The 23,345-nt window shown below is 42.0% G+C and overlaps 1 protein-coding gene across 3 annotated transcripts; it reads right to left on the bottom strand.

The window, feature by feature from the left end:
• Positions 1-3,408: 3,408 nt before the first annotated feature.
• Positions 3,409-23,345, bottom strand: LOC139750097 (uncharacterized). 3 transcript variants are annotated; one of them, XM_071664433.1, is made up of 4 exons: positions 23,253-23,345; positions 15,286-15,609; positions 5,522-5,714; positions 3,409-4,068 (listed from the first exon to the last, which is right to left on the bottom strand). In XM_071664433.1, the coding sequence occupies exons 2-4, from the start codon at positions 15,530-15,532 to the stop codon at positions 3,756-3,758; spliced, it is 753 nt and encodes a 250-aa protein (XP_071520534.1). In that variant the 5' UTR covers positions 15,533-15,609; positions 23,253-23,345; the 3' UTR covers positions 3,409-3,755. The 3 variants fall into 3 exon arrangements, with proteins under 3 accessions (XP_071520534.1, XP_071520537.1, XP_071520536.1); XM_071664436.1 differs by lacking the exon at positions 23,253-23,345 and adding an exon at positions 18,730-18,889; XM_071664435.1 differs by lacking the exon at positions 23,253-23,345 and adding an exon at positions 17,210-17,271.

Genomic DNA, 23,345 nt, shown 5'->3' on the forward strand with positions numbered 1-23,345 from the left:
AGAAAAAAAAGAAATAGGATAGAAATAGCATGGTATACCTTACCCTCTTCAAATCAGTACATGATGTCCATGTTCCAGTATATCTAACACATATCTTAATATGTCATAAACCTTACCATAGTGTAGCACCCCAACTTTGATATTCTTGGCTTTCTCTAGTAACTACCACTATATATATATATATATATATATATATATATATATATATATATATATATATATATATATATATATATATATTTTTTTTTTTTTTTTTTTTTTTTTTTTGCCGCTGTCTCCCGTGTTTGCGAGGTAGCGCAAGGAAACAGACGAAAGAAATGGCCCAACCCACCCCCATACACATGTATATACATACACGTCCACACACGCAAATATACATACCTACACAGCTTTCCATGGTTTACCCCAGACGCTTCACATGTCCTGATTCAATCCACTGACAGCACGTCAACCCCGGTATACCACATCGATCCAGTTCACTCTATTCCTTGCCCTCCTTTCACCCTCCTGCATGTTCAGGCCCCGATCACACAAAATCTTTTTCACTCCCAACTTTCCACCTCCAATTTGGTCTCCCACTTCTCATTCCCTCCACCTCCGACACATATATCCTCTTGGTCAATCTATATATATATATATATATATATATATATATATATATATATATATATATATATATATATGTATATATATATATATATATATATATATATATATATATATATATATATATATATATATATATATATATATATATATATTGAAGTCGTTCACAGTGATGCTCATGATCCAGTTTTTTGCTGACAACCTAAAGTTAAATGAAACACAATGAGTCCCAAGTGCACTTTCGTGTTATTACTTCATCGTCAGGGGAGACGCAACAATATGTTAGAAGACTCAGAACATTTACTGTATGCCAGGGGAGCGGAGTTTTGACGCCGTCGGCACACGTGGTTTGTGGTTCATCGGATCCGGCGCTTTCGTATATTACATTGTCACGACTGAATACAGATAAAGGGAACCAGAATATGATACACCAGCCGCCACTGGGCAGGACAGGCAAATGAGTCAAGCGTCAGGGGTAAAGGGATTTGGGCACAGGTCACCCTTGTTACAAACTCAGGTGAACCTCTGTTCTGGGAAACATAATTACTTTTTTTATTTTACTAATAAAGTAATTCACTTTGTATAAACCAATGTTTTAATTCATACTGATATCTCTTTATATGTTTCATTAGAGGCGATTTGCCAATATTTCTATCAATTTTTGAGTTATTGTAAGTATAATAATCTTAGCACTGCTCCGGTTAATTTGATATTCAAAATTTCTCGGTGAATAAATACTGTATTTGATTTTAGATAATACATAACAATCCCTTTATACTGTTCAACTTAAATTCTAAGAACTACACCTGTTTAACCAATGTAAAATACACTTCTTGCAAGAAATGTTGTTTACAACCCGTATGAATAGTTACGGAATTTCTGGTAAGATTTTCCCTGAGAGTATTATCATTGCTGAGAATTACATTAAGATTCAACAAAACAGGAACATTTACCGAAGTGTTACAATAGAGAATTTGTTCTCAAATGACTCTTTAGAATGTACATTGTAAAAAAAAAAAAAAAAGACTTTCTAACAAGACGGGTGAAGACAATGCTTGGGATAATTTCGTTCATGACCAATATTACAAATATTGCAGGGTTCACCATCAATCAGTTCTAGGCTACGTATGCAGAGAGTTCCGAGAGAGAAACTGATGAAAACACAGACAGCTTTATTTTACTGCTGTGAGCAGAGTCATAGTAAATGTAATGAACACACTTTTGGAGGGATGCAATGTGTACTAAATTTCAGATCGTTATCACTCCTATGAATATCACAGTCTAAGAATGCCAGCGTATTGTTTGTTTCAGGTTTCAAGAGTGAACTCTATTGTCTAACAAACATTTCAAACTTGAAGAAAATGTAGTTTCATTATTATCAATAGGCCACAGAAGAATACCTTTCTTTTTCTTCTTTTTTTTCCACGTTGAAGGCTCCAGTCACGGACAAAAGTCCACGCCAGGTCTGGGCTTTAATTGAAATATAAAATGGTTAATGAAAGAAAAGAAAAGGTTTTATTAACTACCGGGTCATTTTAGCTGGGAAAGACATGAGAGGTTATAGAGTTCCAAAGCTTCGAGGTGTAGGGATAGAAACAGTTATCAAAACGGCCTAACCTCGAGTTGCCAACGATCACAGTACCATATCGGTCCCATTTGATATTCCTAGGTAAGATGTCATACAGTATCTTGCTTTGGAAAATTCCTGATATGAATTACTTAAGAAGGTAGATAAGAGACTTTCCCATACGCATGGCAAACTGCTGTGTGTGACAACCATCACAGAACGAAACTCAGATCTTTAACACGTACTTTAATCAACCCTAAAGTGCTTCGTTTAGGCAAATGATAAAATGTGTTTGTCTTGCTCTAACGCCAAAAATCTCCAGCATATCAAGAGGAACATCAAAACAGACGAGCTTTAATCTATAATCAAGCGACAACATTGTACCAGTTAATGGGTAGCGCATAATGACATGCTCTTTTTGATAAGTCTATACGTTGCCGATCCCAGTGAAGAGGCTATAGAGGTCTTATAGGACTTTCTGGTTCATGAGTCTTGATTTATTCATAAGCTTAAGTATAGGGTCCAACTTGATGGTAATTAAGTTTAAGCTCGTCAAAGTCCTGGTTCCTAAGTCTTGATTCATTCATAAGCTTAAGTATAGGGTCCAACTTGATGGTAATTAAGTTTAAGCTCGTCAGTTATGATGCTGTGTAACCTTGTAATGTAAAATATCAACATTGGCAGATGACGCTAAGCTGGGATTTTGAATCTACAAATGAATGACTGTAGTTTCAGAATGATACAAACTGATAGACTGGGCTCATAGGTGGCAAATAATCTTAGTGTCGATAAGTGCAAAGTTCCCACATAGTTCATCATAACGATAAGGGAAAGTTCTTTACGACTTCTCTGTTGACTTGCAAAAGGTGCTTGAGCAAAAAGACTTTGGACGTAGTAATCACTGGTGACCCAAGTCCAAGGAAACGGTATAGAGAGGCAGTAAAAAGAGCAAAGAAGATTCTTGGATTCATAGGTAGAGCTTTTGATTTTAGGGAAGTCATCCTTGCTCTTTACATTTGCTAGTGCGTCCCCATCTTGAATGCTGTGCATAGTTTTGGACACCTTATTGAAAAAAAAAAAAAAGAAGTCAGGGTCGAGCTATCACGATGATTCCCGAATTGAGAAACATGTCTATGAGTGCCGAGTAAGTGACTTGAATTCAGCTTAGAAGAGAAAATATTAAAAGATGGTCTACTGTAGATATTCTGTATTATGCAGGGCTTTGACAATCTTGGTTCTAATAAGCTACTTGATACTTCTTTATTCGTCTGTTTACATTTGCAGTAATGGCTACACAGACTCGAAGGCAAAAGTTTTACCTTGGGCGAAATACTTTTTCCTCAGTAACGAGATTAACATATGGACTGATTCACCATTCAGAGTGGTTGGAAGCAGTGCTCTAAATACGTTTAAGAGGAGACTTGATAAAAAGGAAATGGTTCACCTTCCCTCTCCTATAGGTATTACTTTGGTTTTTGCTCCGGAAAGCTGGCTGCTTGCGTGCCCAAACCACTAGCTAGACCTCGCAATACTGGTTTGAAATCCATGAGTTTACCGCTGTCACTGCCCGATGTGTCTATCGTCAGTGCTCTACACATTCTGGTGATAGTCGCCTCAAGATATTGTTTATAAGACGCCTGGCTGGGTTGACGTCATCTAGGCTGCTTGCGATGAGATCCAGGTGCCCAGTTAGCAGCAGTTGCCTTTCTCTCCTTTCCCTGATCTCTCCATCTTTCTGCTGCAGCTGAGCGTCCTGCATCTTCTTATAGTCCTCCAGCTCCTTTATCGTTCGCTGCAAACGATGTACGTCAGCATTTGTCTTCAGGAGAGCTTTGCAGCACTGATTGTTGATGTACGTCAGAGACTTGATTTGCCTCTGGAGGTCATCTGTCATCCTGTCAAAACACAGAGTTGTAACATTGGTGATCTGCTGAACACATGTAAGACACTCAGAATTTTATAGAAAATCAACGGACGAACCTGAGTTTAATTTTCAGTTTATTGATTCCCGTTCAAAGAAGAGTACAGCATATAAAACACAGTCTTACATTAGTATATCAAGATGAATGAATGAACAATGGACTTCATTCGAAAGTGAGGTGTATTTCTGTGAGACAGTTGTCAAGACGTTGAGAAATGTATCCTAATCAGCAGATCGTGTCTCATGGTTACTTCACCTCCTGTCTATAAACTTTCATACAAACATTCGTTCACTGAGGAGGAAGACAACACTATACTCATCTTCACTGCATCTTTACTGGACCCCTCATATTCATATCATCATCACCCTTCCTATATCATCACTTTCGGCGATCAGATCTGTAGATTTGTACACCAAAGGACATTGTTGATGATGGTGAATATAATTGATAAAGACCTGACACCTTAGTGATGATGCGTTCTAACCTTACCCCTCCTCGTAAGTCACACTCCTCCCTCAGGATCTTTGACCTAATACTCATGGAACAGGTCAAATGAGTCTTCACTAAATCATCAAAACCTCGCGCGTCGAAGTACCCTCAACACCATTGCCCATTGATATGGCCCTTGCTCAATACATTTGACCTGACGCAGGCCAGGTCAAATGCATCTTTACTGAACTAGGGTTAAGGAAATGACCTTCCTTCATTACACCAACGGCCTTTGATGGAACTTATTCATAAGGGTCGGGATAAATGCTCTCTTAACTACACCTTCATCTTTACTACGCTGCACAACATTTTCGCCACACCCTTATCTTCACAAAATCGTAACTGTTGAAGAGCTAGAAAAAAATAATAAGTCGAAGAAAACATTGGAGAAAACAGTGTTTCCCTTCGAAGGGAGACTTTACAGGTGATGAAACCTTCAGTAAACAAACGACTGAACAGATGGGTATAGTTGTGGTGCAGACGATGTTGAGAATACTGGGTGGGCAGCCTCTACTGGAGCACACACACACACACATACACACACACACACATACACACACACACACACACACACACACACACACACACACACACACACAGTTCCTAGGTTCGTTCAGTGTCGTGGATACATGATGTGGACACAAGTCGCTCATACATTAACAGATGAATGAAATAGAGAGTAAGAATAATGGTAAGCGTTCCCCCGTAGAAAAGAAAGAAAATGCAGAGCTAGAAGCCTACGTCCCCCATCTACCATCCCACGTCATTCAGTCTTTCCTTCGCATCTTCCATAACCTAAGGCCACACTGGTCCTCCAAGTGGGATGGTGACCGCCTGCTGTTCCCGGTACTTTGGATCATTCAACAGAAAAGAGAAGAAGGAAAAGTTTGTCTCACGTCAAGGGGGGGGGGGGGGGTGGATGAACTTTAGCACACACCATTTTTTCATGTCTCGGTTTCTCTTGGAATTGATGGCGTTCTGTCTCTTTTTCTCCAACTCTTTGTCGTCGAAGGGTTTGCTGATTTCGTAGACCCTCTGTCGTTTTGGTCGGTGTGAGGCACCCGCCCCGGAGATCGTCTTCTCCGTCTCCTCTCCGTAATTGGCATCCAAGTCGATGATCAGCGGGACATCTGCAGAAGGTGAGGGGGGAGGGCCCACAGGCGTTACATTCCGTGTCTCTCACGAACAATGAGGAACAGTATATTAGATATTAGACACATAAACAAAAGCAATATGGAGAGGGGGGACAAGAAATAATGAAGGTCGGACTTGAATCATATTTTTGTATTGCTTCGTTCTTGTTAGGGGTTCGTTGGGTCTCTGCCAGGACCAGTGCCTTTTGGCAGCTCATTGCCTCCCACCTCACGCCATCTCCCGTCTCCAGCACACAACAAAGACCACACATTCTCCGAGCTGTGACGTTGCGGTGAAACGTTTTGGACAAGATCCTTTTGAAGCATCGTACACATCCCCCCTCCACACACACGCACATACCCACACACACCCCACCACACACACACACACACACACACACACACACACACACACACACACACACACTGCTGATAAAGCTGGATGACGTGGTGCAACATTGGGAAAAATGTGTGGTGGTGGTGGTTGTGTAAAGGATGGATGAGACACAAGGCAAAAGGAGGAAAACGTACTAATTGTGGAGGCTAGGCAGTGCAGGAGATTAAACAACCCACTTTCCCTCCCTCCCTCTCACCGTACACTGGTGATTCACGTTCAAAAGATTTCCCAAGATCAAATACGTTTGGTGGCAAATTCACTCGAGTCCAACGTGTTCTCTCTCTCTCTCTCTCTCTCTCTCTCTCTCTCTCTCTCTCTCTCTCTCTCTCTCTCTCTCTCTCTCTCTCTCTCTCTCTCTCTCTCTCTCAATAGAGATCCACAAATATACTTCAGCCTCGCTAGATGTCTATGTGTTGCTCCCATTCGCGAAAGTAACATGAAGTGATCGTCATATTATTGTTGTCTCTCATGTAACTTTGTAGATTTCCCATTTTTCATTGACCGAAGAAAGCGTTAAAGATAAGGTTACGATAGGGATGTTTCCCGCGAAATGTGACGACAGACCATGTTACCACACTCTCATCAAGATAGTGTTTCCTGTTGTAAGAGCTCCAGGTGACGTCTCTAGCGTCTTACAATTTATTCTGAAAACTGTACACGTGGGTTAATAGTTCGCCTTGCGCTCCCTGTGTACGACGGGCCCTTAAAGTCCCGCATTGATATATCTTCTATCTGTCTATATATATATATATATATATATATATATATATATATATATATATATATATATATATATATATTTCTTTTAAACTATTCGCCATTTCCCGCGTTAGCGAGGTAGCGTTAAGAGGGCCTTTTTTGGAATATCCTCACCTGGCCCCCTCTGTTCCTTCTTTTGGAAAATTAAAAAAAAAAAAAAGAGAGGTGAGGATTTCCAGCCCCCCGCTCCCTCCCCTTTTAGTCGCCTTCTACGACACGCAGGGAATACGTGGGAAGCATTCTTAATCCCCTATCCCCAGGGATATATATATATATATATATATATATATATATATATATATATATATATATATATATATATATATATATATATTCCCATGAGTCCACGGGGAAAATGAAACACGACAAGTTCCCAAGTGCACTTTCGTGTAATAATCACATCATCACGGGAGAGACAAGAGAGAAATATAACAATCAGTTGACATACATCGAAGAGACGAAGCTAGAACGCCATTTGGTAAACATGCGATTGTCCAAGACAGACAACGAGCGTTCATAAACTTATATATATATATATATATATATATATATATATATATATATATATATATATATATATATATATATATATATATATAAATTTAATACGCTTCTTATGTGTATTAATGATATTGATAATAATGGGCTGCATTGCATTATATCAAAATTTGCTGATGAAACAAAGCTGGGAAATAAATCAACAAATGAACTTGAACGCTTACAGCTTCAAACCGACTTAGACAAACTGATGGACTGGGCTCATGGATGGCAAATGTATTTTGATATTGATGAATGCACTTGTGAACTTGTTATTCAGTTTCTTATATATCCTTACATCGCCTGTTAACATACCCTCTGAATCACTTAGCCTGATTAACTACTCCTTAACCAACACATGATTCCTGATAGATTGATGGAATAGTTCTGAATTTTTTTTCCTGTCTTGTCCACAATATCTTCATTTTCGGTCTTTTTTATGTTCCTTCTTTCTTATCTTGTTCCACCCATTCCTCACTCTCATACACCTTGCAGCTGCTGGCTCGCTGGAGTGACGTTTGTATCCTCGCCACTGAACATCTCTTATCTCCTTTGATTTTGGTATCGCTGGTCCGACCCCAGGCTGGCCCGTGTTGTCTCGTGGTCTGTAACGCTCACTATTACACCACGGAGGTCCCTGTGTGTGTGTGTGTGTTTGTGTGTGTGTGTGTACACGTGTGTGTGTGTGTGTGTGTGTGTTTGTAAGTGCATAGGAGTAACGACGTACATACAAGATTAAGATACAAACTGTAACCACACACACACACACACACACACACACACACACACACACACATTGCAGACCCGTCCCTTGCCTCAGGTCCACACACTTCCCTCCCTCACTAGTCAACATGCCGTCGTAGTGAGATCAGACATCCTGAATACAGTGCACTTATACTGAGAAGCACTCCATCTTTCCCACACACGTATTCATCATGCCTTATTGTTCTAGGAAGAACGAACGCTGCAATTAGCCAAGTTTCGTGACCCCCAGATTTCACCCATGTCTTTCCGTAAGTCATCTCTTGTCAAGGTTTCCACGCTCACGCTGTCTCTAGGTACACAAGCCACCCTTGTCCATTGACGTGACTCATCACGGGTTACGATCCTCTCCGCTGGGTGGACACACACACACACACACACACACACACACACACACACACACACACACACACTCTACTTCGTACATCCGTCAGTCAGCTTCGCTTACCACTGGTGCGGTTACTTATGCCTTCTTGAGCCAAACATTCCCAAGCACCAGTCCTCTTTCATCACATGACAAGTTCTTCCTTATTTTCATTGACAGCCTTGTATCTCAGACTCCCTATGTATGCCCTCAAGAGCTAGATCACCCGTCCTTGCATTCAGATCCCATTGCACTATGATAGGATCATTTCCGTCAGAACTGCCGAAGAACTGGCTGAGCTCATAAAAGTGCTCCTCTCTCTCTTCTCTAACTACCTTATTGCATCAGCACTTACGGTTACCAACCCCACTTTACGTACTGCAGCCCACTTCAGTTTTGAGGACACTTCCTTACACTCTTTGGCATAATCCTTCGCCTTCTTCATGAGAAATGTCACGCCTTCCTTCGATCTTGCCTTGTGACATTTACCCTACGAACATTTCCAAACCATTCTACCAACCTTGTCCCTAAACCTAGTGTTTTGTGTGTGTGTGTGTGTGTGTTGAAGGCTCGAGCCACACACGAAAGCCCCCATCAAGACCGGGCGGTAATGGAAATATAGAGAGAGTTATGAAACGGAAAAAGAACAGACAAGGGAAAGTATTTACGAATTTTGAAGGTGAAAAAAAAACATTCTTTTGAAATGTGCCAGGTCATAGTTATTGGGAAAGACATGAGAAAGTAGAGAGTTCCAAAGTTTCGAAGTGTAGGGAAAGAAGCAGATATCAAAACGGCCCACCCTTGAGTTGCTGATTGATGCATAGTAATCATGCTGGGGGCATACAGCAGCCAGCTCTTGGGAGGAAAAACCAAATCAGTACCTATAGAAGAGGGAAAGTGAACCAACATTGCGGCGTAGGGCAAGAGGGTCATGTTTGGAAGTTAGCCTGGGACAGTTTATAGGTCAGACTGGTTCAACACAACTCTGTCAAGTACGGATGCAGAGCTAGAACCAACCCTGATGTGAGAGCAGTATTTCCTACAAGGGCGGATCAATCTTTTGTATAAAACGGAACAACTGTTCAGGAGAGAAGTTTCGACATCTAAACAGGACATCCAATTTCTTCGAGGCAGACTTAGCTATTCCCATACATTCAGAGGTAGAACACACAGGATTTTCTCATTCTCTTATTTCCCTCCTCCTCACCTTGGCTGCTTCCACGTACTGTCAGACACCCCAGCTTGAGCCTTTGAGGGATGAATCCTCTCTTGCCTCCTTTCTTGTGTTCCTGTTTTTGGAGGGTGATACTACAAGGAGGGTTGAGTTCCAGACCCCTCCCTTTTCTCTGATGGTCGCCTCTTGCCATATACGTAGGAGGAAAAAGGCTAAGTTTTCTCACTCCAGTCTCCCTAGACACGCTCCCCTCCATGTATTTTAACTTTCTAAAAGGGGAAACATAAGAAGGAGTCACGCGAGGAGTGCTCATTCTCCTCGAAGGCTCAGATTGGGGTGTCTAAATGTGTGTGGATGTAACCAAGATGAGAAAGAGAGATAGGTAGAATGTTTGAGGAAAGGAACCTTGATATTTTGGCTCTGAGTGAAACGAAGCTCAAGGGTAAGGGGGAAGAATGGTTTGGGAATGTTTTGGGAGTAAAGTCAGGGGTTGGTGAGGGGACAAGGGCACTCCTGAAACAGGAGTGGTGGGAGTATGTGATAGAGTGTAAGAAAGTAAACTCTAGATTGGTATGGTTAAATTGAAAGTGGATGGAGAGAGATGGGTGATTATTGGTGCCTATGCACCCGGGTATGAGAAGAAAAAGATAATGAGAGGCAAGTGTTTGGGGAGCAGCTGAGTGAGTGTGTTAGTAGGTTTGATGCACAACAGAGATATACATAAGTATCCATATGTAAGTAGGAGAGATGGCCAAAGAGCTTTATTGGATTACGTGTTAATTGATAGGCGCGCGAAAGAGAGACTTTTGGATGTTCATGTGCTGAGAGGTGCAACTGGAGGGATGTCTGTGGAGGCGAAGGTGAAGATTAGTAGAGGTTTTCAGAAAAGAAGAGAGAATGTTGGGGTGAAGAGAGTGGTGAGAGTAAGTGAGCTTGGGAAGGAGACTTGTGTGAGAAGTACCAGGAGAGACTCAGTACAGAATGGAAAAAGGTGAGAGCAAAGGACGTAAGGGGAGTAGGGGATGAATGGGATATATTTAGGGAAGCAGTGTTTGCTTGGGCAAAAGATGCTTGTGGCACGAGAAGCGTGGGAGGTGGGTTGATTAGAAAGGGTAGTGAGTGGTGGGATGAAGAAGTAAGATTATTAGCGAAAGAGAAGAGAAAGGCATTTGGAAGATTTTTGCAGGGAAATAGTGCACATGACTGGGAGATGTATGAAAAGAAGAGGCAGGAGGTCAAGAGAAAGGTGCAAGCGGTGGAAAAGAGGGCAAGTGCGAGTAGGGGTGAGAGAGTATCATTAAATTTTAGAGAATATAAAAAGATGTTTTGGAAGGAGGTAAATAAAGTGCGTAAGATAAGAGAACAAATGGGAACGTCGGCGAAGGGGGCTAATGGGGAAGTAATAACAAGTAATGGTGATGTGAGAAGGAGATTGAGTGAGTATTTTGAAGGTTTGTTGATTGTGTTAGATGATAGAGTGGCAGATATATGGTGTTTTGGTTGAGGTGGTGTGCGAAGTGAGAGGGTTAGGGAAAATGATTTGGTAGACAGAGAAGAGGTAGTAAAAGCTTTGCAGAAAATGAAAGCCGTTAAGGCGGCGGGATTGGATGGTAGTGCAGTGGAATTTATCAAAGAAGGGGGTGACTGTGTTATTGACTGTTTGGTAAGGATATTTTATGTATGTATGGCTCATGGTGAAGTGCCTGAGGATTAGCGGAATGCATGCATAGTGCCATTGTACAAAGGCAAAGGGGATAAAGGTGAGTGCTCATATTACAGAGGTATAAGTTTGTTGAGTATTCCTGGGAAATCATATGGGAGGGTATTGATTGAGAAGGAGAAAGCATGAACAGAGCATCAGATTGGGGAAGAGCAGTGTGGTTTCAGAAGTGGTAGAGGATGTGTGGATCAGGTGTTTGCTTTGAAGAATGCATGTGAGAAATACCTAGAAAAGCAAATGGATTCGTACGTAGCATTTATGGATCTGGAGAAGGCATATGATAAGAGTTGATAGAGATGCTCTGTGGATGGTATTAAGAATATATGGTGTGGGAGGAAAGTTGCTAGAAGTAGTGAAAAGTTTTTATCGAGGATATAAGGCATGTGTACGAGTAGGAAGAGAGGAAAGTGATTGGTTCTCAGTGAATGTTGGTTTGCGGCAGGGGTGCGTAATATCTCCATGGTTGTTTGATTTGTTTATGAATGGGGTTGTTAGGGAGGTGAATGCAAGAGTTTTGGAGAGAGGGGCAAATATGCAGTCTGTTGTGGATGAGAAGGCTTGGGAAGTGAGTCAGTTGTTGTTCGCTGATGATACAGCACTGGTGGCTGATTCGGATGAGAAACTGCAGAACTTGGTGACTAAGTTTAGTAAAGTGTGTAAAAGAAGAAATCTGAGAGTAAATGTGAATTAGGGCAAGTTTATTAGGTACAGTAGGGTTGACGGGACAAGTCAATTGTGAGGCAAGTTTGAATGGAGAAAAACTGGAGGAAGTGTTTTAGATATCTGACACTGGATTTGGCAGCGGATGGAACCATGGAAGCGGAAGTGAGTCACAGGGTTGGGGGAGGGGACGAAAGTTCTGGGAGCGTTTAAAAATGTGTGGAAGGCGAGAACATTATCTCGGAAAGCAAAAATGAGTATGTTTGAAGGAATAGTGGTTCCAACAATGTTTTATGGTTGCGAGGCGTGGGCTATAGATAGAGTTGTGCGAAGGAGGGTGGATGTGTTGGAAATGAGATGTTTGAGGACAATATGTGGTGTGAGGTGGTTTGATCGAGTCAGTAATGAAAGGGTAAGAGAGATGTGTGGTAATATAAAGAATGTGGTTTAGAGAGCAGAAGAGGGTGTATTGAAATGGTTTGGTAACATGGGGAGAATGAGTGAGGAAAGATTGACAAAGAGGATATATGTGTCAGAGGCGGAGGGAACGAGGAAAAGTGGGAGACCAAATTGGAGGTGGAAAGATGGAGTGAAAAGATTTTGAGCGATCGAGGTCTGAACATGCAGGAGGGTGAAAGGCGTGCAACGAATAGAGTGAATTGGAACGATGTGGTATACCGGGGTCGGCGTGCTGTCAATGGATTGAACCAGGGCATGTGAAGCGTCTGGGGTAAACCATGGAAAGTTTTGTGGGGCCTGGATGTGGAAAGGGAGCTGTGGTTTCGGTGCATTATACATGACAGCTAGAGATTAAGTGTGAACGAATGTGGCCTTTGTTTTCTTTTCCCAGCGATAACTCGCGCGCATGCGGGGGGAGGGGGTTGTCATTTCATTTGTGGCGGGGTGGCGACGGAAATGAATAAAGGCAGCAAGTATGAATTATGTACATGTGTATATATGTATATGTCTGTTTACGTATATGTATGTATACGTTGAAATGTATAGGTATGCATATGTGTGTGTGGACGTGTATGTATATACATGTGTATGTGGGTGGGTTGGGCCATTCTTTCGTCTGTTTCCTTAAGCTACGTCGCTAACGCGGGAGACAACGACAAAGTATAATAAATGAATATGAATAAATATGAATTACTTGTGTTCGTTATGGCAGAAATCGAAAAAGATTAGTTCGCGTCTCAGGAATGAGTGGCGGCAACCAGCGATGTACATGAGGCAGCCGAGGAAACACTACATCCTGCACCAGGGAGGGGAATTTGACAGCAATGCAGTGTCTGTTTCACTGTGACGCTGTCGGGCCTAACCCATGCGGTAGAACCTCCCGGACTGGCAAGGGATCTAACCGCTTGGTGTCCAAAAATGGAACATTTATGAATGGTCAGGATGCCCGAGTTAGTTCGTAAGTAACTAGCATTCGAATGAGATCAGAGGATTTCTTCTCCAGTATATATATATATATATATATATATATATATATATATATATCATCAGGATGGTTGCCACGTGTATCCTTGCCACTGGTGCTGGTTGCCACTGGTGCTGGTTCCCATGTGTATCCTTGTCACTGGTGCTGGTTCCCAAGTGTATCCTTGCCACTGGTGCTGGTTGACAAGTGTATCCTTGCCAGTGGTGCTGGTTCCCAAGTGTATCCTTGCCACTGGTGCTGGTTCCCAAGTGTATCCTTGCCACTGGTGCTGGTTGACAAGTGTATCCTTACCACTGGTGCTGGTTGCCACGTGTATCCTTGCCACTGGTGCTGGTTGACAGGTGTATCCTTGCCACTGGTGCTGGTTGCCACGTGTATCCTTGCCACTGGTGCTGGTTGACACGTGTATCCTTGCCACTGGTGCTGGTTGACAAGTGTATCCTTGCCAGTGGTGCTGGTTCCCAAGTGTATCCTTGCCACTGGTGCTGGTTGACAAGTGTATCCTTGCCACTGGTGCTTGTTGACAAGTGTATCCTTGCCACTGGTGCTGGTTGCCACGTGTATCCTTGCCACTGGTGCTGGTTGACAAGTGTATCCTTGCCACTGGTGCTGGTTCCCAAGTGTATCCTTGCCAGTGGTGCTGGTTCCCAAGTGTATCCTTGCCACTGGTGCTGGTTCCCAAGTGTATCCTTGCCACTGGTGCTGGTTGCCACGTGTATCCTTGCCACTGGTGCTGGTTGCCACGTGTATCCTTGCCACTGGTGCTGGTTCCCAAGTGTATCCTTGCCACTGGTGCTGGTTGACAAGTGTATCCTTGCCACTGGTGCTGGTTGACACGTGTATCCTTGCCACTGGTGCTGGTTGCCACGTGTATCCTTGCCACTGGTGCTGGTTGACAAGTGTATCCTTGCCACTGGTGCTGGTTGATAAGTGTATCCTTGCCACTGGTGCTGGTTGACAAGTGTATCCTTGCCACTGGTGCTGGTTGACAAGTGTATCCTTGCCACTGGTGCTGGTTGAAACCTTTGAGCCAGATGGTAGGTACGGCCCTTGAATGTAATGGTCTGGTCTTTGATCTGAACCCGTAGAGGTTAGGTAATACAAATAAAAAGATTACACATTCATCCCTAAGGCTTGTGTCATCGTGGTCAGTGGCTGGCCGTACCTAGTCGTGCTTCAAGGCTCGTACCGTCGTATTAAGTGGTACTACCCTAGTGCTGCGTGCTCGTACCGTCGTGCTCCGTATTCGTGCCGTCAGTGCTCAGTGATCGTACCGTCGTGCTCCATATTCGTACCGTCAGTGCTCAGTAGTCGTCGTATAGGGCCGACACAGGACGCATCACAAGTACCTGGTATAGGCGACCTTGTTCGTACACCGCACGCGGAGGGTCTGCACCTCCCGTCTGTCCTACAAATTCTTCACGTCATCACTGAGAACTCGAGCAGTTTTCCCGCCACAATGGCTTGTGATATATATATATATTTTTTTTCCCCCCGCGTCCTTTAACGCAACTGAGTTTGGTGGTGATGAGACACATCGAATGAGCAATGTGTCTCTACAAGAACAGCGGATGTTCTATGAATAACAATGTAAATGACTCCCAAGGTTTAGTTCAGAGATAGTTACAAGTAAAAAGTTATGTCATCGTATATAATCTTGTTAGTAACACACACACACACACACACACACACACACACACACACACACACACACACACACACGTTACAGGTCAGAAGGCTTTGGTACCCACCTGTGTTACTAGAGTGCTGCCGCCCACGTGGGTCCTTGGTATAATCAGGCGTTGGCGATTCTCCGCTGGCTTTAACGTCACAAAAGATATCACACCGTTCGTCGTCGGGTGAGTCTAGCGAAGCCTCGGCGTCTTGACGCACCTCCACAATACCCGAGCCATCGGGACTGATCTGGATGCCCAGTTCAGTGAGGATTTGGTCAAGGTAGTTACTGAAGACTTTGAAATCGCTACTGGAAATGTCCATCCTTTCTTAGCTAAAGCGGTTTGCACGGTACAAGTCGTTCAAAGGCAAACTACGTCTCGGCCTTATTTGCAGACCTCCTAATAGAAAAAAAAAAAAAAGAAGAAGACGATAAGATGCTATACCAATGAAATCAAAGCTATAGTCAACGGTAAAGAGGTTATGATAGATGCTATACCAATGAAATCAAAGCTATAGTCAACGGTAAAGAGGTTATGATAGTAGGAGACCTCAACAATCCAAACGTAAACTGGAACAAGTTAACAGGTGACCGAGAGGGAACGAGACTACCGGAAATGATTGAGGACGTTTTTCTGGAACAGTTAATTAAAACGAAAAAAAACAAAAAAACACTAGAAATGATCTTTTGTCCTCACCAGTGACACTAACTCAATCAACTCTTACGAAGTAGGAGAGAGTTTGTCAAACAGCGATCACAGTTCGATGATATTAGATATGAATTTAGATTATGAAATAAATGACAACAAACTCTTGACTCCCAGATTACAGGCGAACAAATTTTGAAAACATTAAGACACGAAATTCGCAGTACCAATTGGACAAAACTTTCTAACGTTTACACGGTAAAGCAAATGTGGAACAGTTCTAAAAACACACTACTCGAGATTGACAATAAACATACGACATGAATTACGAAGAGAGAACTTGCAATATTTCAAAACCATCATGGGTACATAAGAGGATAGAAGGACCAGTTTGCCAAAAGAAGAGAACATATAAGAAATTCAAATCAATGAGAACCGATGAAAATCGCCAGGAATTAATCAAAATCCAAAGAAGAGTGTACGGTCATGAGACAGAGCAAACGAAAAGAAGTAAAAAAATTTCTTTGAAAATTTAGAATAATCATAAGGAATTCTTCGAACGAATAAAAGAAAGGAAGACAGTAAAAGAAGGAATTGGACCATTACGACACGAACATGACACACTAAGTACTGACAGGGAAATGGCTGCCATACTAAATTATTCCTTTAACTCCGTATTCCCAATTGAAGAAACATCTCGAATAACGCAATTACGAATACAAAGAACTTTAATTTGTTCCCAGGCAGTTATAAATCTCATCCTAACATTAACCACATCATTGTGCGAGAATTGACAAAACACGAAAACATAAAAAAAAAAAAAAGAGTTGTTCGTGACACACGCAGCTACACAGTTCAACCCCCGCCACCTGACCTTCCCCAATCACTCTCGTTTACAAGGGTTACGGCCAGTCATAGCAGACAGTGCTTGGCCTAGAAAGATCGGTGTTGTACGGCGGGAACCTAGCGTATTCCCTGCGTGTCGTAGAAGGCGACTAAAAGGGGAGGAAGCGGGTGGCTGGAAATCCTCCCCCCCCCCCTTTTTTTTTCAATTTTCCAAAAGAAGGAACAGGGAAGGGGGCCAGGTGAGGATATTCCCTCAAAGGCCTAGTCCTCTGTTCTTAACGCTACCTTGCTAACGCGGGAAATGGCGAATAGTATGAAAGAAAAAAAAAATATATATATATATATATATATATATATATATATATATATATATATATATATATATATATATATATATATATATATATATTGAACAAAATGCACGACACTCGTAGAATGAATATGAAACAATGGTAACTCGATCACAGGAAATTTGAATTTGGTGTGAAAGTTCTCTAAATCGTATTACTTTGTTCAAGTCTACGTGAACAAGGTCCAGGCGTCTACACTCAGTCTTCGCCGATATATACTCACTGTATACGTGCACACTATAAACTGAGAACGTTTCTCTTTGGGGGCAACCTTTTAAGCGGGAAAACTTTTTTCAGGCGGGATATCTTGTCTTGCTTTGGTTTTCTCATTATGAATATACTATATGTAATATATGTTTAAAGATTATAATAAATATCGATTTGAGCGTGTGTCTATATTATGGATCTTTTGATGAAAATTAAAGATTGAGTATTGCAAAGGTCCAAGGAAAAGCGCGCCAAGTTTGATGTTTACTGAAAGTCAACGCGGAAGATGTAACCCGACTACGGGTGCATGATAAACAAGGTATATACGCGTGTTTTGTGTCCAATATAGAGATAAAAACCTTGTGTAGAATGAATTATCCCAGCCCGCTATCCCCTTCAAATTTATGCTGAATATTGTTACCCCTAAAATACAGTGCACTTGAAAAAATTTTCTATGATGGTGGTGCTCCCTACGGGAAGACATCCTTTCCAAGGGCAAACGTACTTAATGTACCAAACAACTTTTCCTTGTTGTGTCTTTTTTGTCTACGGGCTATCATTGACCTTGTCGTTCACTTGTACATCTGATTTTCTGTCTTTCTCTACCTCAAGAAATTTAAAAAGACACCTGTATACATCCAAAGACTATAAGCCGTTTATAGTTTGGTATACAGTGGCTTTGATATGTTTTGACACATATGGATTCCTGTTTAATAACCTTGAGATAGATAGCTTAGACAGACGTTTTAGCAATCCATTCCGGGAATTTCAATAAAATCAGTTAAACATTCGTTATGTTGCAGTATGATTATATCATAATGAACGTAATTGTCTTTAAAGTCCCATTGTTCGGAATGATAACCAGATATTAGTAAGATAGGAAAGAATGTCACCAGTGAATCTCGCCGTACTGGAGATCAAAGAGAAGACTCGTTTTCGAGGTGTTTAAGGATATGGGAGTTGAGGATGGGTTCAAAGACTTTGTAAATGGTAAATGTCAAAGCAGTAGGACGATAGTGAGAGGGATCAGAACAGTTACCCTTCTTAGGGATGGGATGTATCAATGCATGCTTCCAAGATGAAGGAGAAGTTCTGGTTTTTAAACGGGCGTGAAACAGACGCGCAGGCACACGGTGCAAGTTCAAAAGTACACTCTTTCAGTACACGGGGATGTATGCCTGTGTCCGGAGAAGTTCTTCACGGACAATTCCAAGAGAGATTACGGGAAGGGACATAGGATTAGCAGAGGAGCATCAGGGGGTGAAGGAATGTTAAGAGTCATCCTAGGTGGAGTTCGAGGAGAAACGGGAACTAGAGAGAGAGATGCCTTGTCTACAGGAAAAACAGCTAGAGTACCTCTAGAACGGTAAAATAAGGGGAAGGTAGAGCGACAGAAGTTGTTATCGATGCCCGTTAGCTAAAAACCAGAAAGACCTATCACTGGATGACGAGGAGAGATTATCGCACTTACTTTGTATAAAGGTCCTCTTTGTCTCTTGGATGACGTACTTCCAATGATAATAGGCCGTGATCAGTGTTGTAACCGGAGACGGAAGAAGTGTTTTTCAAGCCTGATATGCCTGATTCCTTGCCTGTGTAGCTTCAGAACAGGAAAGGTTGAACCATGGAAGAGGAGGTCGTCTTGGAGAAAGGGATAAATGTTTCCTTACCCAGAACAATGACCGCTTATATGAGTTTGATGTAGACATAAGCATCGCCACATAACAGGTAGTAATCTATTCAAAGAAAGCAGTGTGGTCGGAGGAGCCAAATGCGAGCGAGATTGCGTAGTTATAGCACGTAGGGTACGAGGTGAAAGACAGATCCAGAATGAGGAGAATGGTCACAGCAATCAGGTATGTGGGTAGGATGGGAGATAATCTGTTCTAAATCATCGAGAATGGAAACCCTGAGGGCTTCAGTCCCCCCCCCCTCACCCCCATTAACGACCCCCACTAACGTCTGTATGGGCGAAATTCAACCGTTCCCTATGGTGAACGTTGCGGGTGAAAGGATGTCACAGCCTCACGGCAGGAATTTAGATACTCGAAGAAAAATATAGGAATTTGTAGAATCAGGAGAGCAGTCGACAAAATATACGTACACGGTAATAGGAAACGGCCCATGAGCCAGATAAGTTAGGGGACTCCAGGTCCCCGAGGCGTGTAACACGTGTGTTGATGTTGGAATCAGCGCAAACACCACCTCTGAACCGGAAACGTGAGTGGAGATTATAGTTGAGCATGAGAAAGAGTCTAGAGAGAACATCATTAGATCATTGGATCTCAGAGCAAAGTAAGACGTGAAGAGAGGTACTAGACAGATGGTGTTCAAGAAAAGAAAGGTTACTAGAAAGACCACGAATGTTGGAATAGTAAATATAAATAAGAGGCAGGACTATCAGAGAGGGAAAGGTCGTGTGGGGGGGGGATGCTACTGCTGTCTGAGTCTTCCCTCTCAGGTGGAACCAGGAGATTCTCAGCAGTCCATGATGCTGGGGACTTGGGGTCATAGGTTTGATGGACTGTATCATGATTATAGTAAAGAAAAAAAAAAAAAAGACACGAGATGGCAAGAGCACTTATGTGAAGCAAATGTGTGAGGTTTGAGTTGGTGTAAGGTGCTTGTAAGATGATTGCAGGACTAGCCCAGTAGTCCCGTGTTTGATGAGACAGAAAGTAAGACCAGCAATCCTAACATGAAGGATGTAAGATGGTTCTGGGCAACACTTTAACTTTCCTCAGTCAGGACGGTAGTACCACCAAACTAAAGTCCCCCAAAACAGTGTTTTAGCAAGTATAATTTGGCTTCACTATCACACGTTGATTCATAGTGCAAGAAAAGACTGACTATGTTGCCAGTGGAGCTCATCTCCATTCATCGAGTGCCGGCTGTACCAGTACCAGCTTTACCAGTGCCAGCTGTACTAGTACCAGCTTTACCAGTGCCAGCTGTTCCAGTACCAGCTTTACCAGTACCAGCTGTACCAGTGACAATCATACCAGTGCCAGCCAGTGGCACTAACTCGTACTAGCCAACTGCACTAGTGCTAGCTGTACCAGTGACAGCTGGCCAGTACCAGCTGCACTAGTGCCAGTCCTATCAAGTACTATGTTTCATATGTCTTTTTGTACGAGTATAGAGTGAGGCAACAGAGAAGGAGAACTCTGGCTGGAGTACCTGCACTGGGGAACCGCCCCATGCCATGAACTGAGTTCTCATCTCACTGTGTTCATTATGACTCGCCTGAACTCCAAGAAACAATTCACCAACAAGACAACTAATGAGTTGTATGCAAGAACTCGCTTGAGCGTTCCAACTCTTCTTACAACAGGTTCACTTGTTATTCCTTATCAACAGAATGCTTTCGACGAAGCTGCTTTGATCCCTTTTATCACTTTGTGTCTCGATTCTTTTTTTTTTTTTCAATACCTTTATCGTTGCAGTCTCCAGTCAAGGACAAAAGTCCACATGAAGGCCGAGCCTTAACGGAAATAGAGAGAATTATAATAGGAAAAAAAGAAAAAGACAAGGGAAAGAATTTACGAATTTTTGGATGAAGTAAAAAAAAAAAACTTTTAAAATGTGCCAGGTCATAGTTATTGGGAAAGACATGAGAAAGTAGAGAGTTCCAAAGCTTCGACGTGTAGGGAATGAAGCATTTATCAAACCGACTTATTCTTGAGTAGCCAACGGCCGCATGATAATTATGTAACCCAGCAGCTTGTCCAGTATTACAATATATGATAGTAACTTTGCGTCAAAACCAGTTTTTGATGATGAGTGATATCGCTCTGCTAATCTAAGCTTTAGAGAAAACATTAAGAGTTATAGAACGTGATTTGAAGCATTTTACTTTTTCAACGATATCAAATAATTTCGTAATGGTGCAGGTTATGAATGGAGCCCGGATGTTCAGGCAGTTAAATTCTTTATATATGGCCGAACAATAGGCAAGATAATTAGCCGAAATTGGCAAAAATAGGCACATATAAGCAAAAAAGGCATGACATTCTACTTTAATAAATGATATATATATATCAGTTAAGTAAATGATAGTTAAGCAATCATTTTACTGAAAAAAAGCCAATTACATCATTTCCCTTAGTTGAACTCAGAGCGGAAACGCTGGAGAGAGGGAAAAAAGTTGCATCCAGCTGTTGCACCACATCTTAACGACTATGTTACGAACTCGTTAAACTCTGTCATCTGAATATTCTTTCTTCCTTAACACAAAACAGGAAGAAAAAAACAGCAATTTTTTGGCACATTTTGAAAGAAACAAAAATTATCATTTCCAATAATCACGTTGGTAACATACCTTTCGACAGCGTTTGGTTGTATCGACAAAGGAAATTCAAGTGATCTTGCTCATGGCATCAGTCCTTATTTTCAACATAACACTAAAACATAACGTGTCCACATGATTTTTCCCGTAATGTAGCCTAATCGTTGGTATTTGTCTTTATATATATATATATATATATATATATATATATATATATATATATATTTTTTTTTTTTTTTTTTTTTTTTTTTATACTTTGTCGCTGTCTCCCGCGTTTGCGAGGTAGCGCAAGGAAACAGACGAAAGAAATGGCCCAACCCCCCCCCCCCATACACATGTACATACACACGTCCACACACGCAAATATACATACCTACACAGCTTTCCATGGTTTACCCCAGACGCTTCACATGCCTTGATTCAATCCACTGACAGCACGTCAACCCCTGTATACCACATGACTCCAATTCACTCTATTCCTTGCCCTCCTTTCACCCTCCTGCATGTTCAGGCCCCGATCACACAAAATCTTTTTCACTCCATCTTTCCACCTCCAATTTGGTCTCCCTCTTCTCCTCGTTCCCTCCACCTCCGACACATATATCCTCTTGGTCAATCTCTCCTCACTCATTCTCTCCATGTGCCCAAACCATTTCAAAACACCCTCTTCTGCTCTCTCAACCACGCTCTTTTTATTTCCACACATCACTCTTACCCTTACGTTACTTACTCGATCAAACCACCTCACACCACACATTGTCCTCAAACATCTCATTTCCAGCACATCCATCCTCCTGCGCACATCTCTATCCATAGCCCACGCCTCGCAACCATACAACATTGTTGGAACCACTATTCCCTCAAACATACCCATTTTCGCTTTCCGAGATAATGTTCTCGACTTCCACACATTTTTCAAGGCTCCCAAAATTTTCGCCCCCTCCCCCACCCTATGATCCACTTCCGCTTCCATGGTTCCATCCGCTGACAGATCCACTCCCAGATATCTAAAACACTTCACTTCCTCCAGTTTTTCTCCATTCAAACTCACCTCCCAATTGACTTGACCCTCACCCCTACTGTACCTAATAACCTTGCTCTTATTCACATTTACTCTCAACTTTCTTCTTCCACACACTTTACCAAACTCAGTCACCAGCTTCTGCAGTTTCTCACATGAATCAGCCACCAGCGCTGTATCATCAGCGAACAACAACTGACTCACTTCCCAAGCTCTCTCATCCCCAACAGACTTCATACTTGCCCCTCTTTCCAGGACTCTTGCATTTACCTCCCTTACAACCCCATCCATAAACAAATTAAACAAATTAAACGAATAAAGTGTATATGAACGCGCACCTTCATATATATATATATATATATATATATATATATATATATATATATATATATATATATATATATATATAAACAAATCCAGGGACTTGTATTCCATTTTTCACAGAGGAAGGTCGACATAAACGCCTTGCACAGTTACAACAAAAAATTGAGATTGCCGACTACAATATTAAGCAAGTCATGTTCTCTGTGCTTAGAAAATTCTCTATATATTAGTAAACAGTACTTTCGTAGATCACTGATTTTTTTGTCGCACATTTTGCAAAATGATGTTGACCGATCTGTAGACAAACACATTGCTACCAAAGTCTTCTACTGAACTGTTAAAGTTTCGAAGAACCACTCACTTGAGGAAGCGACAGTGGAAAAGTGTTCGTGGCGCCTGCTGGCGAAACGAGTGACGGAAGGTGTAAGCTGCGCCGCTCACACGTACTGTACCC

The sequence above is a fragment of the Panulirus ornatus genome, chromosome 9 (genome assembly GCF_036320965.1).
Source record: "Panulirus ornatus isolate Po-2019 chromosome 9, ASM3632096v1, whole genome shotgun sequence".
NCBI lineage: Eukaryota > Metazoa > Arthropoda > Malacostraca > Decapoda > Palinuridae > Panulirus > Panulirus ornatus.